The sequence below is a fragment of the Mastacembelus armatus genome, chromosome 15, assembly GCF_900324485.2.
Source record: "Mastacembelus armatus chromosome 15, fMasArm1.2, whole genome shotgun sequence".
Classification (NCBI taxonomy): domain Eukaryota; kingdom Metazoa; phylum Chordata; class Actinopteri; order Synbranchiformes; family Mastacembelidae; genus Mastacembelus; species Mastacembelus armatus.
In genome coordinates this window covers 9,707,231-9,731,359 of record NC_046647.1, presented here as the reverse complement: position 1 = coordinate 9,731,359, position 24,129 = coordinate 9,707,231, and the positions used below count along the sequence as shown (strand labels likewise).

The 24,129-nt window shown below is 40.1% G+C and overlaps 1 protein-coding gene across 2 annotated transcripts in view; it reads right to left on the bottom strand.

Moving 5' to 3' along the window:
* The window catches only part of macrod2 (mono-ADP ribosylhydrolase 2), a 370,378-nt gene that overhangs the window by 59,561 nt on the left and 286,688 nt on the right, over positions 1-24,129 (bottom strand). For both annotated transcript variants that reach the window (XM_026308573.2, XM_026308574.2), the window contains exon 8: positions 19,289-19,362. In XM_026308573.2, the coding sequence (XP_026164358.1) occupies positions 19,289-19,362 (74 nt within the window). The remainder of the gene's footprint in view (positions 1-19,288; positions 19,363-24,129) is intronic.

Sequence of the window (24,129 nt, the reverse complement as noted above, 5' to 3'; positions counted from 1 at the left end):
ATGGACGTACCAGTGAGGGCATCTGCGGCAAACACACTATGAGCCATGCAGTCAGGGTTAGTCTCCCTGACAGCACCACTCTGACACACAAACTCTGACAAACACATAGCGCCCATCTGGCAGTAGTCAGTGCCAGAGAGATCAGTGCCAGAGGGGTAAGTCACACTCCTATCCTATGTGTACCACTAGTATTGTTCCTGCTAGAGAAAAGATTGGCTTGGCCAAAGACTGTCAAATAAATATTGACGTGTAATTCCATCTTGTGCAGATACCTTTAAAATAACGTTTTGCCATCAATTCTTTCTGCGATTCCAGTCACAGATATGTCCAAGAATACCCAATTATACTCCTGAATGTGAGGCTGGTTTGTCCCTAACCCGTATGGACTGATTATGGGTGATAGGTAAACATAACAAGATGATGTACTGCGCTGGACAGTAATTCTAGCTCCTCTCCATCTCCCATGGGGCGAATGAGACATCTCAGCCTTACTGCTGTGACTCATCCACGGCCATTTCTGCCTCTCAACACCTTAGCCTGATGAGAAGATGCATGCATGATAATTACATGTTACTCAAACAACCTGCAGCGACACTGTTAAGTAAGCACGCTTTTGCATGCATTTTGGTGGGTCCGTGTTGACGTGGCTGTCATTACTCAATTCCCATTTAGCTGGCCGCCGACATCTTTGACCCCTGAAATAGGCATAGCAATGACAAACTGGGTCGCACCGTATTAATAAAGTATGAAAAAGGCAGCGGTTGAATCTAATTATTAGTCTAATGCATTAAATGTGATCACACAGGCTCTCCAGTGATGAGGAAATCATCTCCCATAAGACTCCACACTAATAATTACAATAACATTAACCTTTGCCTTGTTAATTTAGGCCCTCATAGCAACTCATCTCGGGTCAGAGACCTCTTAGAACATTTCTTCACACCAGTTTTGCAGGGTGAAAACACTATGTGCTATGGACAGAAATCATGCTGTAATGAGCACACACAATGTTTTTTTTTAATGAATAAAAGAAGAGCACTTTATTTGCTGCCGAGTGGAGCAGATTTCCTTGTTACCTTGTCATTTGTGGTTGAGTGCACGTGCGCACGTTTGTGAAAAGTGCATTGAGTGAAGACAGGTTTCAAACCAACACAATAATTAGAATTCCTCAATGGCAAGGAAAAAGAATTCATTAATTCATTCATGTCTCGCTCTTAATGGTGTTTTTCTTCTGCATCCGTGTTGTGCTATTTGGAGGCTTGTACCGGTGTGTGTGTGTGTTGTGAGCACACATACGCGCTTCCTCCCGCACTTCCTCTCCCTCCACACACTCAATCTCAAATGAACTGCAATAACAGCTACCAAAAATTAATATGGATATGACAGACAGTAAACACTTGATAAGGTAGGCACACAAATAAAAATACAAAAGATACGGACATGCACACGCACAAGCACACACACGCCGGGGAAGATACAGATCACACAATAAACTCTCATTTTCAGGTAACACAGAGACTATATTGGACTGTGAACACTTGAGAGGTATCAAAGGTTCAAGGTTTCTGTTCCCTTGACTGCCTTTTTTGATCATGAGCAGGAAATCAATTTCTTTTTCTTCATTACTAGATTAGTTTTCACATAAAAATATCAGTATTAGTTTTAAAATGTCCTAGGTCTAAGATTTGTTTTCAGTATCGCTATAAACAATCTCCCATCAACACACGTTGGCCAGAGGTTTTGTCACTGACGTGGAAGCTGAAAGCCTGGCCTTCGCTTCACAAGGAGTAATGTACTGTGTCTGAGAAGGCATATATTTTCATGTGAGAAAACAATCATGAATACAATACGTGGGATGGAAGTGGTGTTTGAAAGTTTGAAAGTGCCTTATTATCCATTAGGCAGGAAGTAAATTCTCAGTGTGAAACTGCAGGAAAAATATGCACTTGTCAAAACAATCAGTCACATCTGGGATTGACACAACTGCATCATTTGGCACATTTGGCTATTGGTGGGTTGTGTTCATTCTTCAGTGCACTACACAGTCTTGCATTGCTAAAGCAATGATGCGAGTACTGCTACAAACATACATTTTGTGTCTTTCAAAGGTTCAATGCGTAATATTTAGAGTCCAGAAATGGACTATTGTATTAATAAATATGTTGTAATTAGTGTGTAATCATTGGACAATAGCAACTGTAGCATTTCCTTATTCTTAGAAAAAGTCTTTTAAATCTATAGGGATCAGGTCTCCCACTGGCACAAAACAGGGAATCGTGTTTTGTTTTAAAAGTGACTTGCAACTTTAAGACAAAATCATCCTAATGTCAACATGCTTCTGCTCACACAGTCTGTATATCTGTTGCTTAGAAAATGCATAAATGTTCAAAAGATGGATCCTGCACTCCCACGGGATGCCATCTAATGAGTGATTAAGTTTATGGGTATGAAAAAAATATGCTTATAAAATTAAATGGCAACGTTAAAGTCACAAGGTATTGAACACTGCACTGAGATTACTCGCTTTTTGAAACAAGCAGCATGTAAATATTAAATTCAATGCACATCCTTTTCTCATAGGCGCCTTGAGTTAAACATGGTTTGATGAGGTAAGTCCATTGTCATTACCAGACACAGGAGGGGGACTAAAACATATTTAACACTGATAATATTGACCATTGTGGAGATGTGGGTTGGTAAATGGTGAAACCTCCAGAAAATTATTGACTGTTTAACATTTGCAATTTACTTCAAGACTTAATTAACACTATAATGGTTTGATCTCTTGACAAATAAAGTAAATGGGCATTTAGTGCATTTGTGTTTACATGGGCATGTCTTTGTGCTTTTTGTTTGAAACAATAATTAAAAAAATGATGCATCCTTGTATAGCAGGCCTTGATATGCATATGGCACAATATGCCCTCTGACTTTTTACGATTTGCATCTAGATTGCTTTAATTATGAATAAAAGTCAAGTTGCCCGATTGGATGGGATAGTGGAGAATCGATTGGGAAGCGTGAATAATGACAAAAAGCACAGGGCTACTTCTTATCCTAGCTCGAAAACCATATCAATCAAATCATATCAATCTCAATATGTGGCAAAGCAGATAACCAACCCGACGCGCCACATGGTGAAACACTCTATGCATGATTATTTTTAAATATTTACTTGCCTTGTTAAATACAGATGATCAGAGATGCATTTTGAATCTATAAACAAATGTAATATGCTTGAAAGTCATTTTACAAAAAATACAAATGTGCTCATGAGGAACAGCTATAAACAGACATCCTGGACAGATCACAAGCTTATCACAGGGCTGACACTAGAGACAGACAAACACTCACATTCACATACCAAACAGGCTGCATGTGTTTGGACTGTGGGAGGAAGCTGAAGTACCCTGAGAAAACATACATAGGCACAGGCAAAACCTGCAAACTCCACATACACATGATCAATGTGAAGCAAGAGTGCTAACCAACACACCACTATGCCACCCAGCATATCCACCTTTGACTTAAGATAATTTTGATGCCCACCAAGACACTTCAAAATTGATACATCTTATATATAACAGCTTCAGACAATTTCTGTTATGCCCACTATGTAGTTCTGCTCTATAGTACACTATATTTGTACTCACATGCAAACAAACACACATACACACGCTTTGTTAAAAGAGCTGCTGAAGGTTTATGAAGCGAGGACGTTTGCTTTGAGTCATCACTGACCACGTTGTGTTTTCCTCTATGACCTGAATAAAACATTTCCATTAAACACTTCCTTAATTACTGAGTCCTAAAGCCAAAAATGAGCAGATGCATGTCCTTGCTGGTGCAGGCAAGACAGCTTAAGCCTTTTGAGGTTTGCTGTACTTAACAACTGAAATAAGAGCAATCAAACATGTTAAATGCACATCCAAACCACAACATGCAACAAAGAAAACTCGCACACAGGCTGTCCGCTGAGAGAAGAGCTGAATGAATAAAACAAAGAACGTATTTATCTTTTTACTGCAGGCAGTAGGCTGAAGTGTGCTGGCCCACACAGCAGCACAGTGCTCGAAGTCAAAACAGGAGCTCAGGACATGCACAGAGGTGGGGATGCTGAAAATGACTAGTACAGTAAACTGACGGAGGGGGGAGTATTTGATGTCACTACTAAAAATAACCCTTTTCAGCACTTTGTTTTTACATGAACTAAGTCCCAGAATCATCGGCCTTTATAGTACAGTAGTTGTTTCTGATCATCAATTATTAAACACTATGTTCTGACTGTCAACCAGTAACAGCAGCCAATCCCTTCCTTTTTTGTCTTTCAACACCATTATTTACATCAGTTATATTCTTACTTTTACAATACACTAAACTATTGTTACACAGTTAAAGGAAGTGTTGCCCCTAAGACTGTTAGATTCTCTTGCTTTGTACAGTCTTTCTCATTCACAGAGATGATTCACCACAGCCTCTTTAACACTACAATAAAAACATTGTAATGATGCAAACAGCTTGACAGAGATGACTCTCACAGGCAGAGTATTTGTTTTTCTGTCCTGGCTGCAGCTACACCGGGCATTTCTTGTGTAATTTTTCTCCATCTCTAACTGGGCTGTGGCATCATTACGAAGGCCTGATTGTACTTTGATTGTTTCCAGCCCACTTCATGAGCGTACGGTGTGCCTGCCAGTCCTGGTGGACTAAATCAGGACATAATGGGTTCATTAAAAATCGCCAAGACTGCTAGCATTGGGAGGAATGATTAGTGAGATAAGCAGGGGATATGAGCTTAATGGAACAAGAGGTGGCTCACTAAGATTAAAAGTCTTTTCCACATCACTGCCATTTTCCCTCCAATTCAGCAAATCACTTAATTGAAATTCTTTTAATTTTCTTTTTAATTTTCTCCTCAAAACCCCTCCCGGAATTGCAACCCCAAGATGAATAGTAGACTGTGAAATGAATTTTATTACTCTTAAGTCATTCAGTGTGCCATCTGAGAGCCCTTTTGTGACATGATTATTAGTGGAGATGAAACGGTTTTAACAAATCTAATGTTCTTTCTGAAATATTAGTCTTTGGTGCCCATGTCAGTCAATACTTATGACACTGACAAACAAAGAATCATATAAGACTGTCATACTCTGATGCAGCAAAAATTTGAAATGCTACCATTACGGTTTCTCTGATTACTGTAAAGTCAGCATTAGAAAAAAAAAAAATTAAGCATATTTTCAAAATCAAATTAAAGCCATTACTAAATTGAAAGGCACAGACTGGAACATTAGTCTTCAGAAGTTGCAGATTCATAATACAACCATTAAATCCCCACATCAAACATGTCAAAAATCTGCTAAGAGCCAGATTTCATGGTGGCAGAGACATGGAAATTGGAGGTTGGTGGCTGCCAGTCAAAAATGAGTGTGAGGGATTTCTAGTGTGATACCCTGTCAAGAGCTACGCAGTCTGGTTTGTAGCATAGGCCTTCAGAGAGGCTGCACAGAGGATGAGAGACATAAATAAGTCTACTCTGTCATGAGAAACCACAAAGCTGTCAGATGATGCAGCCCTCTCAGGTCTACAGTACAAGGCCCAGAATGCAAAATAAAAAACAAAAAATTTAAAAAAAAGATTCATTTGTATGACTCCCTCTGATGCTACGCTAACTTGAACCAATCTAGAACCAACCTCTATTGCAATTGCAAATAAATACAATGTAATGTAATACAGCAGTATTTGGCTGCACTGTACTGTACATAAACAAGCATAAGTGCTGAAATGCACACATACACACTGGTATACTGTACACGCAGGCACATGGCCTTTCTGAAACCTAACCTTTAAAGGGGTCTTTGTCAGCTCCAATAGGAGTCTGCTAAAGACAGGCCACGAGCTGCCACTGAGCACTCGGTCAGCAGCATATTTAGACAATAGCACGCCTGAAGTCTTAGTGATGGTGTGACGGGCTTAATCTGGTTATGGTCCAACCCCTCACTGGCTGATGAAGGGAGAGAGGATGAATGGGTCTTATCAGGTCATGTTGAGAGAACTCAAATGGCAAAAAAAGCTCAAAGCCTTTCAAAGATCTCTCTCAATCTGCCTGTCAGATGAGGATGAAAAGGGCCTGTGCTGAAGCTACCCAGTACTCACACTTTAATGTCATTCAGCCTGACTCGACAGCGACAGACACAAAGTGGGTAATTATTTTGCATTTTAGTTTTTTTAAACAAGGCTTGTGTAAATTGTTTCTCTGCAGCCTGGAGCCAGTGTTACATAAACAGTGTGCTATGAAAACAAGTGAGGATACTAGACGAAAAGAGGATGTGTCAGAGACAGAGAGAAGATCTCCTCTAAACATAGTGTTTGGAGAGGGAAGTGAGCTCAAGTGTACTCGGAAGGTCATGGCTCAGACAGTGTGTCTATCTTCATTATATCCTGTCTTGTTTTATGATATACAGGACATCTCAGACCGAGAGCTTGGCTGTGAGTGTGAGAGCCTCGCTGACAGCATATTTAATATTTGTTATCCTTTGAAGTACGGCATAAGCTGTATTCAGCATCCCAGATGCCAAAACAAACTAAAACTAAAACTCATACTCCATACTCAGTTAGCCTTAAGCAATCATTAGACTGGGGTGTTCACAAACAGCACAGGTGTTGACAGGGTCCTCCACTACACTTCAATAGCAACATTCGTCACGGGCATATGGCTGATTAAACTTTACTCTATCAGTCACATTATAATTCAACATTACTACTCATATTGCCAATAGGTTTTTACCTGCTAACTATGTTACCACAAGCACTTCTAGTAAAATAATAATTTCAGTTCTCTGTACGAGTATGATTATCAGTATGTTTAAGAATACTCATTATCTCATTTAGCGCAGCAAAGTCAATTTATATTCAACTACCTTTGTACAGTATAATGAACCAGCTTTATCTAAGCTAAAGCTTGTTATTCTACAGCACAGTCCTGTCACCTAAGAAGTAAGCAATTTAGAAAGAAACAATAATCTGAGAGACCTACTCTTTGTGGAGAAACAAGAAGCTTATTTATAGGTATGATCATCATTAAAAATAACATCACAATGTGTAATATGTATATATATCTGTAAGCATTCTGATGGGATGTATGTAAATTAATGCACAGTCAAGCATCAGTAAAAGTTTCCCCAGTGCAATTAATCAATTTTTTTCAAAGGCTGTGATTTCTCTTACTACAAGGGCTTTTTTTTTTATCTTTAATGCAACTGATTGAAATTAATCTCATTTTCATTTTTATTATTTCTGACATTTTCAAAATTTATGAGGACAGCTGGATAAAAACACGGCTTTGTGCCATCACGCATTAATGGACCCTAGCTTCAAGGAAAAGGCAATCACCACTCAACTTACAACATGAACTTTCTGGGTTTTATGGGCAAGGACAAATAGCTGACAGCAAACTCTTAGCATGAAAGTGCTGAAAAACCCCATAGCCAGACAGACATGTGAGACAATCAATAGAGTTCCCATTGGAGAATGAATGTCTGCAGTATAACCTTATTCTTGAGAAAATCGTGTCTGCACAGTTTGAGGTTTGCCCTCTTCAGATGAGAAAGCAGAATTACTGTGCATCAAAGGCAGAAAATCGTACCAGATTTGCCAGAATACTTTGGCTCTGTATCTTTCAGATTAGATTTGATGTCCATCAAAGCTTTTATGAAAAACTCTATCTGCGGTATTCACATTACAGAGCAAGAGTGCTTTTTATCATGTAACTGTGAACAAATCTAATCCGAAGGCTTCATGAAAGGGTGCATTTTCATTCCAGCACGCTGTAGAGACTGTTAACAATGATTAAAAAAATAGGTACAACTCCCACTGATTAGCGTCAGCTGAAGAAGCAAACTCATACAGGACACCAGATTAAAGATTTTCTCGGTTTATAATAAAAAAGAATTGGGGGAGCACTGAGGGTGCAGCAGAAGTTGAATTTTTTTGTTCAAATTCAATAAGCAAACCACTGGCATGTTTCCTTACAGTTTATTCTACCTCGCTACACTCTAGTACACCTTTTGCTCAGCCAAGAGGAAGTCACAAGAGCAGAAGAAAAGAAAAACTTAATAGCCACACTGTTTCAGAAATGCTGGTTGAGCAGGGACAGACTCTGGTGCACTGTCAAAGTTCAGTACATAAATAGTAATTCAGTGCTCCAGGCGAGGACAACACGGGAGCATACTGGAGACCGCTCTGTGGGACAGCTTCTTAATGGCCTCCACTGAATAAAAAATAGGAAATAGAGACAAAAGAGTGATAAGAAAAGCTGAAATGTATCACCTGCTGCCTTTAATATGCTTGGGAAAAGTGAGAAGAAACCTTTGCCAGTCTAGTAAGAGAAAAAGAGGAATTTGTGCAGTTATAGATTGAAGAACCATCAGTCTGTCTGTAAGGAGGATACAGGTGAGTTCACAGGACTGTTTTACCATAAAAACATGCATAACACTTATCCCATCACACGGGGCTAGGGCTAATCCCAGCTGATTCTGGGAAAGGTGCAGACTACACCCTGGAAAGATTTCCAGGGTGTGTCACAGCACTGACCCTTGCCTTTCCTGGCCTTTCTGTGTGGAGTTTGCATGTTCTCCCCGTGCTTGCATGGGTTTACTCCAGGTACTCACAGTCCAAAAACATGTATGTCAGGTTGATTGGTGACTCTAAATTACTCGTGTGTTTGTCTTTGTGTCTCAATGTGGCCCTGTGATGGACTGGTGACCTGTCCAGGGTGTACCCCTGCCTTCCACCCAAAGAGAGCTGGGAGAGGCTCCAGCAGATCCCTGGATGGATGGATGAAATTAAGATTTGACAATACATACACAATGTAGGTATGCATTGCAGCTATTCAGAAAAAATTCAGGAGAACAGCCTCACACTCTATTCCTGACATAGTGATGGTCAAATCTGGTTAGGGTCACACTGATTAGGGCCCAGAGAGGGACACCCAGCAATATGAAATCCACCACTGCAAACAACTGAAATAAACAGCATTACAGAAGAGCAGAGCAGAGCAGTATCAGGGATTGACCTGAGAGGGTGTAATGGAAAAGGACTTGTTCAGTCACAGCCCCTCATGGTGATAGAATACCACATGCCCCCTTCTGACAGTGTGATATTGGCTTGGCATGAGCTTGATGAATGTATCAGCCATAAGTCAGACAAACCTCTGGCTTTGTTGGAACGGCACCTTCTAAGATGTTTATGCTGCGCTATAGAGACAGACATTGTGTAACAGGAGTGGGACCATTGTCTGAATAGGTTTATGGAAAGCGGGCAGCCCCAATTCCAATTCCCACTATTATTTCAAATCGAATGCTATTACTCTGAGGATAGATGCATTGCTGCTTGGAAAATAAAACGGGTATTTGGCTGAGGTGACTTTGCAGCACCCCTTGGGTGAATGGATCGTAACTTCTTGGTGCATATTGCAAAAGGTGAAGGGAAAGAAAGGAGGGAACGATGGGCGATGAGAAGTGAAGGGGCAACCTTTCCCCAGGCAGGTGATGACCCATCCCAGACCACCTGGCTTCCTGCCAGGGTCAAGCAATTAATGCTGCCCCCCTTTGATTACTTCAGACAGCCTGTGGATACAGCAGGCCAGCACCGTGTCCAGGCAGGGAACGTGGCACAAGGCAGAGAGGAGACAGCTCTGATGAAGGTTCAAGCTTGGGTCACATTGTTAACATACTCAGCCGTTATAAACATCAGAAAAAGTAAGCCGCTTTGCTTAATTATTTTTGCATTTGCATAGTAATGCAGCGTAAACACACTTGGTTGTCTCCAGGCCTTGTCACCTCTGCCTTCAGCTTTACCAACCTCATCTCATCTGTACAATTAATATTACAATTCGGATATGAAAAGGGTCTAAAACTTTTTACAAAGCAGGCCACAGTTAATTTGGCCTAAGGAAGTTAATTTACTCTTGATGATGAAGTAAGATGTGAAGTACTGGCAACCTATCCAGGGTGTAGCCCTGCCTTTCACCCAAAGAGAGCTGGGATAGGCTCCAGCAGATCCCTGTGACCCTAAAATAGGAATAAGCGGGTATAGATGGATGGATGGACAGAAGATGTGAAGATCCCAGACTCAGAGTCTAGTGAGTATAGGTGTTGAACACTAAAGCAGCTTCTATCCAAATTCTAACCCTGCAGTTTTCACACAGCGAGTGCCTCGTGTTCTGTCCATCACCCAGCCCCACCATGTAGCACAGAATGGGGCATGTTGTAACTCAAGCCATGTTGAGTTACAACATGCCCCATTCCTACTGTGCTAGCCTTGCTGGCTGTGCCCTGCAGAGACAGATGCCCTTGTCAGTCAGCACCATGAAGATCATCAATACTAGACAACAGTCAAATAATGACATAATTTAATAGTTTAAAATTCAAAGTGCTAGTAGTAGCTATGGCTGTGAGGTAAAGTCCTGCTTATGCGTGTCCATAATGAAAGCTGGTAATGATGCAGGCTGACCTACAGTTTAAACATCTCTACTCCTGCAGCTCAATAAAAAGATCCCTCAGAAAAGGCAAACTGCATGGGGGATTAGCTCTTCAGAACTCAGCATGGCTTGAGCTGAACCACAGCTTCAACCTTTAACACAACTTTGAAGAACGTTTACACCCCTTTATGGTTCAATGAATCAATTGGACTTCACTGGAAATATGACCATCTTCATCTCATCTTAAATAGCATTCTATATACTGCTGGTTTCTACAAAGACTATGTCGAAATTTAATAGCTTGTTACTGCATATGGTCTAATGTAAATTTATGAATGGGACCTTTTGAGAAAGGCAAGTGACTAGAAGCACTGACAAAATGTTTGTGTGTCAGTAATTCTGGCTCATTTTGATGAGGACATGGGACATATGCAAACATTAGACCCACTTTCACCCCTCTAATGGTGGCAACCTTTACTTCTGAATACAACCTTCGGCAAAAAGTGCCCTGATCAAATAATTTATGCTTAGAAATAAAACATTGACTTTCAAATGTGCCACAGCCTGAAGCCAGGCTTGGAGGCTGATTTCATCCCCCTTTGAGATGGTGAGAGATACGGCCCATTCACCCTAATCACATGCCAAAGACCCAATCACACAGCAACAGTTAAAGTAATCACTGTGGCGGTCTCTTTGCCTGCTCTCTGAGCTGAACCTCAGTCCTACAACATCCGTAGCATCGTGAAGTCCTGCATATGTGCTCGTTCATTTTGGAAGTGGGTGTCACAGCTTTTGTGTGTGAAAAACTGGCGCAACAAATCACACTTTAAAAAGATAAGCTGCAGACAACTCTCTTTTTTTCTAACAAGCTTGTTGACTACATGTCAACCACCTTTTTCTCATCGCCAAGCTGTTGCTCACTGTGCAAATGCATAAATACCGGAGCCTTAACAAAATGTGTTTATTAGGTACACTCCGAGCTAAATGCCAAAACATATCAACAGTTAAAACGGTTGAATTCTTAATCCTCACAAAATATAATTACCCGAAATATAATGTAGCTACTCTATATAGTATGTTGAGCAGCATAATGTTAGCTGCTTAAATACTACATTATTTATAACCTTTGTTACTAAAACAAAACAGTAAAAATATGTTTGATTAGGGACTCAGTAGGGATTTAGTTAACATCACATACAATACAGAAGGGGGATTCACATTTGTTACTGTTTACTGTTAACTGTTAACTGTGCATAATTGTTTTAGAAATGACTGTTTTTCTTCTGCTGTACCCGTCAATAAGCAGTTCATTACAATGCTACAATGTGACAATGCTATAACAAGGTTATTTCCGTGTACCAGACTTTATGGCTTAATATCAACACAAGTGAGAGGACAGTGGAGTGGTCATAAAGTTACTTGCCACTATCTGTTTCTGCAGGCCACAGAGAGACTACGTAATTAATGGTGGTGATGAGCGTTATCATGACAACACAGGAGAGGGATTTTTTTTTTTTTTTTTTTTTTTTGGTGTTGTCTGAACTTACTGGACAGTCTGAACACACACACACACATACACACACACACACGCACACACAGACACACTTACTGTACACAAAAAGGACCTCCACAGTAAAGGTCTCCATGCTTCAGGGTGGGGTGCCGCAGTGTAAAATTGTGCTCAAATAGAGTGAATGAGCTCGTTGGAGTTTGATGAGTCTTCTGTCCTCTCCTGAACCAATAGCTCGACCCCTTTTGCTTTATCACGGTGTGCCAGCCTACCACTATCTGTGCTACACTAAATCAATTAGCATGTCATTAAGATAGCTTATTCTAGCACAGTTAAAGCATGAAGGTGGGACTACAGTGTCTATATGAAGGGAGAGAGCTGAACTCAGGGGGCTATTGTATCTCAGTGTCCATGTGTTAGAGAGAGGTGGGCTGTATTTATTGAAGGGCTCAGTGTCCCAGGATATGGGAGACATCAAGGTGTTTCTCACCGCAAAAATGGTGACTAATATTTTCTCAAGCAAGCACCAAAAATTGTTAAAACCCATAAAGCCAAAATAGGCATTATCTTATGAGGTATTTGCGTTTGGCTCTGTAATCTTCAGCAACAGCAACAGTGATTATATTCAAAATTTGATTTTTGTACTCTATTGTGTTATCGCAAACAACTTTCAATTATTTGTGAGAGAGATGCAATCACTTCTGTGAATAGAGTTTTATTTATTCCTTTATTAATTCTTTTCATTTAAAATGGGGACAAAGTATTAACTGAGCATTCAATATTCATCTCTGTCAGAACAGGAAACTCTAATCACCTCACATCGGAGCACAAGGTGAACACTCACACAATTACCAGGAGTAAAACAAAACCTTGGTCTCTGGACAAGATAGAGGGAAGATGGGCTTAATCCCCATACACAAAGAGAGGATTTCTCTCTGAAAGGAAGAACTCAATCAAACCATTCAGATAAACATGGAAAATACTTTTGCAATTGCTGCTTATGAGAAACATTTCTTTATCTTGACGGTGCGCACGTTTAATCAAAACTATTTTCCTTCCTGCAGATAACAAAGTACTAAACCGCACAAAATAACTTTCACTACTGTCAATTCAGAAGTTGGATCCATATCATCTTAAATCTATTTTAACATGTAAATTAGTAGTATTTAACTACACCAACCTGAGGTCAAGGGAATCAAAGAGCACACATCATATTATACAGAGTGAGTCAGATAATAAAATCCTCAGATCATAAAAGCCATAAAATCCCAATTCCTGTGCCTTGGGCCAAATGGCTGCCACTAATGTATTAGACTACATGGCATGCATTAACACTGGTGCCAGAAAAGTAATTCTCTGACAGAAAAAACTAATAAGCCACTCACACACTCTCTCTGAAGTACTTCTACTGTAAAGCTCTAACTGCAGGTGTTTGACAGAGACATAGAGAGAATACAACTCTGTGAGGTCAAACTGTGTGTCCACACATTTATAAAAGACACTACAGTATGTGGATAAAGAGTTCAGTATTTAGTCATGCTCTCGAGCCCTGATCAGACCACATCGCCTTGATGCTCTCAGTCACGGTGATTCAAAGGGGCTAGACACTGACTTCAAAAGACCAGTGCTGGCTTTGAACACTATGCCAGTTGCACAAACCATCAGTGGCACATCAGCATCCTCAAGGCATGCGCACAGCAAATTTGTTCCTCTCTCAGCATCAGACGCAACACTTGGCAAGTAGTATCACTGGATACTAGATATTAAAAATACCATGAAGCGACAATGCAGGCTACAGAGTCGAATTACCACCTCACTGCACAGTACTAGTTTCTGTTACAGTAGATTTAGATTGCATTGTCAACCTCTACATTTATTACTTCATGCTGATATTACTGGGGTTTTTAGTTCAAGCTCTAATCTAAATGGGTAGCTGTCAGTGTAACAATTAAACACACTGTAATTTTAACCAAGACAAAGAAATGACTTTCTTGTTAATTTTTGCTTTCATTGGGATATTTAGTATAAGAGAGGAGACATAAAAATGTACACAAGAGGAAATATGTAAATGTGATAACTGATTTTAAGAAAATAAATTATTTAAAGTATTTCCAAACCAAAACGATCAAAGCTTCTCTAGTGTCAGTCTTTTTCTTTACTGTTTTGACAATAAAATACATATGAAGTACTTTTGTGGATTCTGCGGTGCCCATTTAATAGTGCAGGCCCCAGATTTTATAAAACAAGAAAGGTCATTAAGAGAAATAGATGAAAGCCTCAAATGTATTTTTAAAGGTTTGCAGCCACTAACTCAATTATGTCCCTTCATATTTAACTTGGAGACTAGACATTTGGAGTGCAGTGCAATACAATATGCAACAATATAAATGATTTCATTTTTTTCCTATAAATCTAAACTTAATAATTCCCATTCATAAATATTCACAAAATTATAAAAAAATTTAAAGCTTAAATCTCTTATTTACTAAAGTATTTATACCCTTCACTGTGGCCCTCAAAAGGTGCCCGGTCAAGTGTTTTGCTTTCATTTGTGATGCAGAGATGAGTAACAGGGTATTAAGCCATTTGTAAAACTCAGTGTTCTCAGCAGCACAGTGGTTTCAGTAACTGTAAAAATGCAGTATTTTAGAACGACAGGGGAGTCTTCCTAGATTTGGCAGTCTGGGCAAGAATGGCCTTGGTGAGAGAGGTGATCAAGAAACCAGCGGTCACTCTAACAGAGCTTCAGGAGTCCTCTGCAGAGACAGCCGAACCCGCTGTAACAACGAACGTCTCAGCAGCACTCCATCAATCAGGCCTTTATGGTAGACTGAACACTTTGGGTCAAACACATATGACAGCCTTCTTGGAGTTTGTCAAACACCATTACAGGGTCTGAGAGCATGAGGAAAAAGTTTCGCTGGTCTGAGGAGACAGAAAAACAACTGAACTCTTTGGCAAGCACTGTCTTCCCCTACAGTGAAGTGTGGTGGTGGAAAGAAATCCCAGAGGCAGGGACAGAGTGACCAGTCTGAACAGAGTCTGGGATGAATAAAGCCAAATACAGAGAGCTACTTGAAGAAAACCTACTGCAGCATGCATACAACCTGAGACTGGGGCAACGGTTCATCTTTCAGCATGAGAATGAGAAGTTTAGAGCCAAATCGTTGTTAAGGTGGCTTCAGGTAAGGCCTTTGGTCCCAGACTTAAAGCCACAGAACATCTGTGGAGAGAGCTCAAGATGGCAGTTCACAGATGCTTCTCATCCAGTCTGACAAAGCTTGAGAGGATCTGCCAGGAAGAATGGGATGAACTGTACAAAAGATGCGAAGCTGTAATTGCTGCCAAAGGGACTTCTAAAAATAGTGAATTAAATGTCAGGATATTTTTGTAAATGATAGATTTTAGTTTTTAATTTTTAAAACTTTTTTAAAACTTTTGTTTTGTTTCCACTTCAAAGATGTTCATTTTTTTCTACTAAAAATTCAATCTACAATATTAACTGTGCAAAAAGTTAAAGGCTTCTAATATCATCCACTTTAACAAAGTCGCCTGAACAAGGCTAACAGAGCTGGAGCTACAGTACCTGGCACTCCGATTGTTTTCTTCATTTTCTGAAGCAATTCATCAGAATTTTACAGTACGTATAGGATGTGATAAACAAGCAGCTGTTGACCGTGCCTGTTAACTAAAGCTGGTCACAATGCAAAAAAAAAAAAAAAAAAAAAAGTAACTCACATTTTTGTAAGGATGAACTGCACAATATAACCACGATAACAGCAGCCATCCATCTTATTCAGCTGACACAACAATAAATGCCTCAGTGCTGTCATCTGCCAAAACCAGACAGCTGCCTACACCGATATCCATTCACTCATAAAAACACAATCATACAAAACATACACCATAATGTATTTTTTCCTAATAGTCACTTGACATTTGACACAAATCACTGTTAAGTTTCTAGCCTTGGATTGGAATTTATGCTACAAAGGTAAACGGCTCATTTACAGCACAGGAAAAGGGATGTAAACACCTGTTTTGGGACTGTCATCGGCACAGTGGAGTGCTTAATACTAAAGCCCGAATCAGGCTGATGTTGAAAGGTGAAATCTCTACACATCAATTTTGTCCTGAGCAGCAGAGCCACAACACAGCTTATTACAAACTCCCAATCTGTCTCAAGTGTTCCGACTGTGTGAGTAATACTGGGCTGCTGGGCCCTTGAAACGCTTCATTAAAACGCTTGGCGATCCAGCGCATATCCGGGGCGGCCAAATAAAGTGTCAGACCACATTTTTCATCTGCAGATTAAACCTATGTAAGCCTGAATTAAACCAAATTAGATCTGTAAATGTGAAATAAACCAAAGTCAGATGAGTGGAAGGGGGGTGAGTGCAGGAGGAATGTGCTTTAATACCATATGGACAACTGGTTGTTCTGGATTGCAAATGTGGCTGTATTTGCAGGCCCTTATGCATTTTTGAAGAGATTAGAGCCTTCTGGTCTGTTGTTTACACATACCTACATTTTCCATTTCATTTATTTGTTTGGAAGATACAGAAGAGCACAGGCTGACCTCTCTTATTCTTTCATCTGTTGTGATCTGAAGGATCATTCCTGCACTCGAGTCTCTCTAGATTAAAGGATCTGTTCTCCCTGACCACAGCGAGGCTGTTTATTCTTCCACAATTGAAGCCTAGGTGCTTTTATAAGTGAATTTCACGCTGGCATTGGGGCCTTTTGTGTTTGGTGAGTGCATCAGGGCCACAGAGTGCTGGTCTGGGAGATAAACTCACTGCTAATCAATCACACAGTGTCCTCTTCATTTTTATTCCCCCCTGCCTTTTACACACACACACACACACACACACACACTGTATGCACACAAAGTCTTCTGCTACAGTATGTGATGCAACAGTGTTCTCAGATCTCAGACCCTCCTTCCAATCAGTGGAAAATTACAATCAAATTTCTCTACGTGTGCTACCACAGCCTGCCAGATGCCCATGTGTCTCAGCTGGATAACACAAATGTGCATAAACAGCTGTACATACACAGACAACACTATCAATTCAGTGCGTGTGGAGAGCTGGAGGTGAGTTAGCAAACTAATCCATGCAGGACAAACTGGGCTTCACATTTCTCATTCTTTCTACATCTCATGAAGGCTTTTGCTGCAATCTGTGATATGAACTACTGCAGCAATACTGAACTTTTACAAGCCCTTTGATGGTATAGCATCTCTTTGTGATCACCTTTGAAGGGGGATTGAGAAAACAATCTGAATGTCTTTGACTGTAAACACTCTACAAGACCAGAACATGCAATAAACAAATGACAGGTCATAATTCACTTATGAACTGACACAGAGACCTGAAACAGAAACATGTCAGTTATCAATCTTGTTGACTTTGGGTGTGTCAAATGAGTAAATGCTGCAGTGATCAATTGGATTTCAGACAAAACAGGGGGCATTTGTCTTGAGGGATACATTCTGGATTTTTCAAATCTGTCTTAAAGCAATATAACTGGAACTCTGTTCTCTAATAAATACGGCCACATGTGTGGCCTGGAAGACTCTCCGGTGTAAGGGAAACACTGCTATGCTTCTGGGTAAAATGTATCACTTTATTTTCTGTGATCTTGTTAAAAGCGTACTCACTCTTGGTCTAGTTAGCAGTTAGGATCCACTGCTTGCGCTTGTGGAGCTTTGCCAAACAGTGTTAAGTGAAGTCCCCATAGGCAGCTACCCCTCTCCACGAATTGTAATGTTTTCCACTTGATCAACCCACACCAGAGATAGCTATCAGTCACTGCAGCAAAAAATTGTCTCTTATATGCGACAGCGCAGCCTCCATCTGGCATGTTGCAACTCTGGATGTGAAATGACAACCACAAAAGTCAGTTTTCCACATTAGCTTGTTATTTTCAGTCAGCAATACACTACACAAAACCTTCTTTACGCCAGAGTGTTAATGGAGTCCCCAAATACATGTTACAGCAATCATCAGGCAGAGGACGAGTGCGGCAAACACAGCACATCAACTGCAAAGAAATCCAGCAGCTTGGTATCGTTTGGCTGTCTGTTCACAACATCTATAACACCAGCTGAGGGATGCTGTAGCACATCAAGCTGTGAGCTTTATAAAACACCTCAATCCACAGTGACAGATATAAACAGTGCCACAGTAAACAGAGATGACCCCTGAAGGTTACCATCACTCACTGACTCACAAACTGGTAAATGTTCTGTTCAGCCTTAAACAGCCTCCTGACAACTGAGCAAAATGTGATCACAAAATGTTGATGAAAATATATCAAGGTGATAAATGCCACTTTTAATAGATGTGGCCTAAAATAATTCTGCTCTAAAAGCCCCATGTAAGAAACTCATTATTCCATTTATAAAAACTAATCCTATCTTCAATTTGGTCATTATAACTGTTTCAAACAAAGGTTATGAAGGTGCTGACAACTTCAGACAAATATTTGATCATCAGTTATAGTCTGAAGCAAAGGCCGTATAGAAATCAGTATAACATAGTAGCTTGGTACACTAGCACATCACTGTTTGCTTTTCTCACTGTCTGGATAATATGACGGTAATGCTGGTTTTACTGTGGGAAATATCTTTTCAGTAGCATGCAGCTCAGTCTTCAGCAAGAGTGGCTTTGATATTAAAATGTCCATATCCATTTCAGTTTCCCACAGGGGAGATAGATATATTATGACTCTTTGTGATGGTCATTTCAAATGATGACTATTTTGCTACTTACCTAATAATGAAAATTGAACATGATTGCCTGTTGGTCAGATTATACCATTCTTTGTGGTAAGTTTTCTACCAAGGAAATTGCAGTGGCAGCACATTTTGAGACTATTTGTCCCTTCAGTTGTTGGAAGGCATAATTATAATTTATCATATACAAAAACTAATTTCAGATTATTTTATCTGATGTGTTTATGTTCTTCTGGGTTTAATAGCTCTCCCCAGCATAGAACAATTAAACAGTCAGCAGACCATTTAAGGCCTGATTAGTCTCAGACTGGCTTTTAATTCGATATGCATGCATGGCACAAACTCAATGGTTGATCAAGCGAGGCAGCTGGATAAGATGTCTGTCTGATATGGAGATGCATGAGAATTAATATTCTGTGTTTCTGTGGTGGTCAAATCATCTCCAGTTGCAGCAAATCAACGAAAACACAAAATAGAAGGTGCCTGCGCTAATACAGCGGTGGCTTCAGATTGACAGCTATTGGTTTTGAACGTACATTAACCTGACATGTCCTACCTTATCAGGATTCTCTTCAATCCAACTCTTCACTGTTTTCAGAGCGATGTTAGCTGCAGGCTCATTGGGAAAACCTAAGAGGAAAAAATAAAAAAACAAAAAACTGTGAATACCAGTTGTATACAACATAACAGAAACAGACAGTTGAACAGACAGACAAACCCGTATCTCCACAGGCAACAGAATTTTTCCTAAATCAATGGAAAGCAGCTCAAGCTGCTTGTCTCTGGTTGATGAGACCAGCTGTCTGATAAACTGCTGTAGACATGTGTGGCCAGATGCACAGTGATGGGAAAGCACATACATATGGAGACATATTTCAGGGGTACAACGCACAGATACAAACGGTAGGTATGTTTTGTCTTTGTCTGGAAAATTAGCAAGGTAAGGCAGTTTTATTTATATGACACATTTCAAACACTGATGCAATTCAAAGTGAAATACATGTTAACATTAGAGAATAGCATGTATACAAAACCATTATAAAATTAAGATGAAGAAGAAGAAGAAGAAGAAGAAGAAGTACTTTATTAATCCCCAAGGGGAAATTAAATTGTTACAGTAGTTATTCTCATTTAAAGTTATATAATTGATAGTAATTAATAAAGTAATTAATAAAGTAATAAAGCAATTAACTTGTATGTAGAAAAGTAATAAAGTAATTATTTGTTTTTGGGGGTTTGTGTGTGTGTGTGTCTGTGTGTATGTGTGTATGTGTGTGTGTGCATGCATGCATGTGTATGTGGTGTGTGTGTGTGTTATTGTTTATATTATGGAATTATAGAGTCTTATGACCGTGGACACAAAAGACTTCCTGAATCTCTAAGTCTTGGCTTTAGGAGGAATTAGTCTGTGGCTACATGAACTTCCCCTTCACCACAGTTCCTCATGAAGTGGGTGGGCAGGATTGTCCAGTATGGAGTTGATTTTGTCCACCATCCTCCTCTCTGCCACAGCCTCCAGACTGTCCAGGTCCAGTCCAACAACAGATTTTACCTTCCTGATCAACTTGTTAATTAAGACAAAATAAAATGAGGCAAAAAATTGCATTAACTGAAAAAAATCAGAGATAAAAGAAGAAACGCAGCTGTGGTGCCATAATAACTTTGAAGTTGCCTCGAATTCAACAGAGGAATGAAAAGTACTGCAGAGAAACTGCTCAGGCACAGGAAAACAACACTTCAGTTATACTGAAATGTATGATCACAATTCCCCATTTTATTTGCTAGAAAGAACATGTAGTAAAGCTGGTGTGGCTAAGAAACACTATGGCTAGCTACTTAATTAATCATAGCAGTCTTGCCAGCTCAGAAACTGTGTTAAAACAATGTATCAATCACAAATACAGATTGTGATTTAATTTTTTATTACATCCTAAAGAAGAGTTTGCTGGATGTTGCTCTCAAGCTCATTTTCTCCCACAGTGGAGAACATCTTAAAAACCAAATAGCTGGCCCCTAGGCAAGTCTTCCTACGGCTAAACAGAACATATGCCATCAACAAAAGCTCTAACAAATTGCTATTCTGACATAGAGTATTATTTCAGCTGTCTTCATTTCAAAGTAATTAGAACTGAGTTTGTTTTTCTGTACCTTTGACCAAACTTGACTTAAACATTTTACTCTAAAACCTTGAAAGCCTTGGAGCAAGTCTGAAGTTACTTTGCAAACATACGGCATGTCCTGTCCAACGCTTAGACCAGAAGCCAATAAACAAACATGGCAGATTTTTTCAATCATGGCTGACCTGGTTTAGGATTTAAAACTAGACTTTTGTATTATAACCTCTGACTTGTGGAAGAGACCACAGCTTCCAACAAGCAGAGTCTTCCTCTAACGACAGAGGTCAACACCTCAATTTCAACCCACATAAACGGATACAAGGGCCAAGCCACAGTTGTAACCTGCTGGTTATTACATGGGACACAATATTTTTCTTCTCCTTTGCCATGACTATAAGATTCTATGATCTACTGTATGAAACAGGCTTACAAGTAGTGAAACGGCCTCTGCCCTTTAAGTTGGATGTAAAGAAAAAATGAAAAGTCACAAACACATCGATCGAGTCCTACATTTTCTGAATTCTTTCATCTCTCACTCAATCCACCTGCTGTCAAAAAGTCTCAGTAACTATTCTGCTCTCTGCTGCCTCTGAATCAACTGCCTTGGCAGTCAACGTATAGTGTATGTAGCCTGACCCCACCACTCTCACCTATCAGACTACAGTTGATGTCTTTCGCTTTCTTTTTGTTTTTCTTCTCCTCCCTTTTCTTAGTCTGACAGGAGTGGTTGAGTTACAGTGAGAAGAGGAGAGGGGCTCAGCTGAGTTCCTGTGTGAAGGGGGATGTGAGCTGCATACCAGCCAACAATGACAGCCAGTTTACTCCTATGGCTCTGTTAGGCACAGTGCATTGCCGTTCACGGCTCCTGCCCTTCAAAAGCTGCCCCAAGAGCTGTGTGCTCAGAAGCTAATCCAGCATGCCAAATCAGTTTGCAGGTCACCTGACTCCTGTTGTCTCCCAAACACACTTAACCTTTACACTGATACCACTTTGTCTGGTGATGTTTCCTTTTTGAAATCCGTTTCCACACATCCGCAGGTGTACCAACACTCGAACTTACACATCAAGTAACATAGGCAAACAGATGTGCGGAAGACGACAAAGCTGTGAAAAATAAAGTAGAAAAGTGGCAGCAAAGTAAGCACATAAAAAAATTGAATAAATTAGTAAAGTGTCAAAGGTGCAAGAGCCTGCCTTTTTGCTCTCACAGAAAGGCAGATACAATATTACGCTAAAACATGTTTTAATTATAACAAACCATTCTGGTCATTGAGTACATTTAGTCTATCCTTATGGGAACTATACCTAATAATCCCAGCACAGCTAAAAAGGAAACAGAGAGGTGAGAAGAGGTGAGGTATATAGTGTATAGCCAGTGGAAAGGATAACAAGGAAGTAGAATGATTGATCTCAACATTTGGAAAAGAGATGACAGAGAGCGAGTTAGGTGGCACGCTGTAAAAAGGGGTCAGCACAGCTGGAGGCAACCTGCCAGAAGAGCACTGCTGAACATCAGCAATGGCCCAAGGTCAACAGCAGGAGCCAGAGTGCATCAGCACCTTTTTCAACTCTTTCAACATTTGTCTACTTCACAGTATCCACTACCTTCCCCCTCCTCCATCCCCGAGTATATACTGAAAAACAAATACAACATAATACCCGCAAACAACATTTCACAGCAGTAGAGTCACAGCACTATCAGTAGTACAGCTGACATGATCCACTTACAGGTGTTCAAAAACTCATGTTCAGAAACGGATTGAGTGAGCTGAATCTTTTCTATGCTCAACTAAACACAAAATGAAGACGTTTGGTGTTTTACTTCTATATCTTCTCCCCTCAGCACCCCTTCTCATTCTCTTTTGCTCCATTTGCTATGTGGAGGGTTCAGTGGAAGCTAATCTGTCAGGAGGTGGAGAGCTGGCGTCAGGCACAGTGATGGTGGGCCCTCCAGGGTCCCTGCACTGCTTGGCTCGGCTCGCTCTTATGCTGGGAATATGGCCGGCTCAGGGAGATTTGTCTTTGTGAGGTGCACTGATGGGATATGTGCAGCGCAGCGCTGCTGATGAGGACTCAGGTGGTGCAGTGTTATTTCTGCTGAAGGCTCCTCTACTTCATCACCAGGCAGAGCACAGCATCCAGAGAGAGAGAGGGTGGAGAGAGAGACTATGGCACGTGGCAGGTGAATAAAGGATTATGGTGGAACAGTGCGTTTACAATAGGTAACATTTGCATAATATCTCTAGTGATGTTGATGGCAACAAATTTAAACTTGTGACCAAGTAGAATTAACTTTGATAATCACTAAATTGAACCTCAGACGACTTCAAGACAGGTCTTTCCACTTTGTGTTCCTAATCATTTCACCCCTTTGGCTAAATTAAGCAGCTATTAAAAAGCATGCTTAAATTATATGAGAAAAATGACTTAGTCTAATTTCCTTTTAAATGAAAGGTACGTTTTCATCTATGTCTACATGTCAGCCCAATGAATTACGCAAAAGGGAAGAGTCGTCTTAAAACAGAATTCTCATATTTTATTCCTATGATCTTGTGCTTGTAGGACCTTTGTTAATATGTAGAAAAAGAGAGCCCAGCCAAACCTCTGATGCAACTAAGAGACAGACTCTCTGGTCCATTTTCAAACATATGCAAAACACCTTTATGAACACTGGTACAGAGCCCTGGGTGACTTTTAGAGAATATGGTTTCATGTAGAAACCAAAAGACAGCCACTGTTTGGGATGTTAAAGTGTAGGTATTCAGTTCATAATGAAACAGCACACAGTTTACATCACAGACAACTCTGTCTTGACTCTGTGAAAGCTGGAACGGGAAGCTTGTGTTCAAAAATATCCACTGAACTGGAACGTAGGAAAAATATAAATGTACACTCTGCCTTAGGGGGAAATTTTGCTTTCAGAACAAACAAGCCCATTGCTCTCTCTTTTGCCAGCATGGCAAGTCTTTCATATCCTAAATTTACAGAGTTAACTTTCAGAACAAACTTGTGTAGCTAAGGTGTTTTTCTCTGGTAAGAAGGAGTGAGAAGTAACTGCATCACCTGATAAAGGGAGTAGAAGTAACTCAACAAGTTGACGTGTCTGTGCTACTGTATGATGCATTCCCATTCTTTGTTTGCAAATATATGGGTAGGCTGTAGCACATACTGCAGACCACACCAGTTTTATTATTTGCTGAGTGGGCTGATTTTGTGAGCAGAATACCACAACATGCTGTTATTTTAAGGCCTTATCATTTCTAGTACTGTTTTTTTTGGC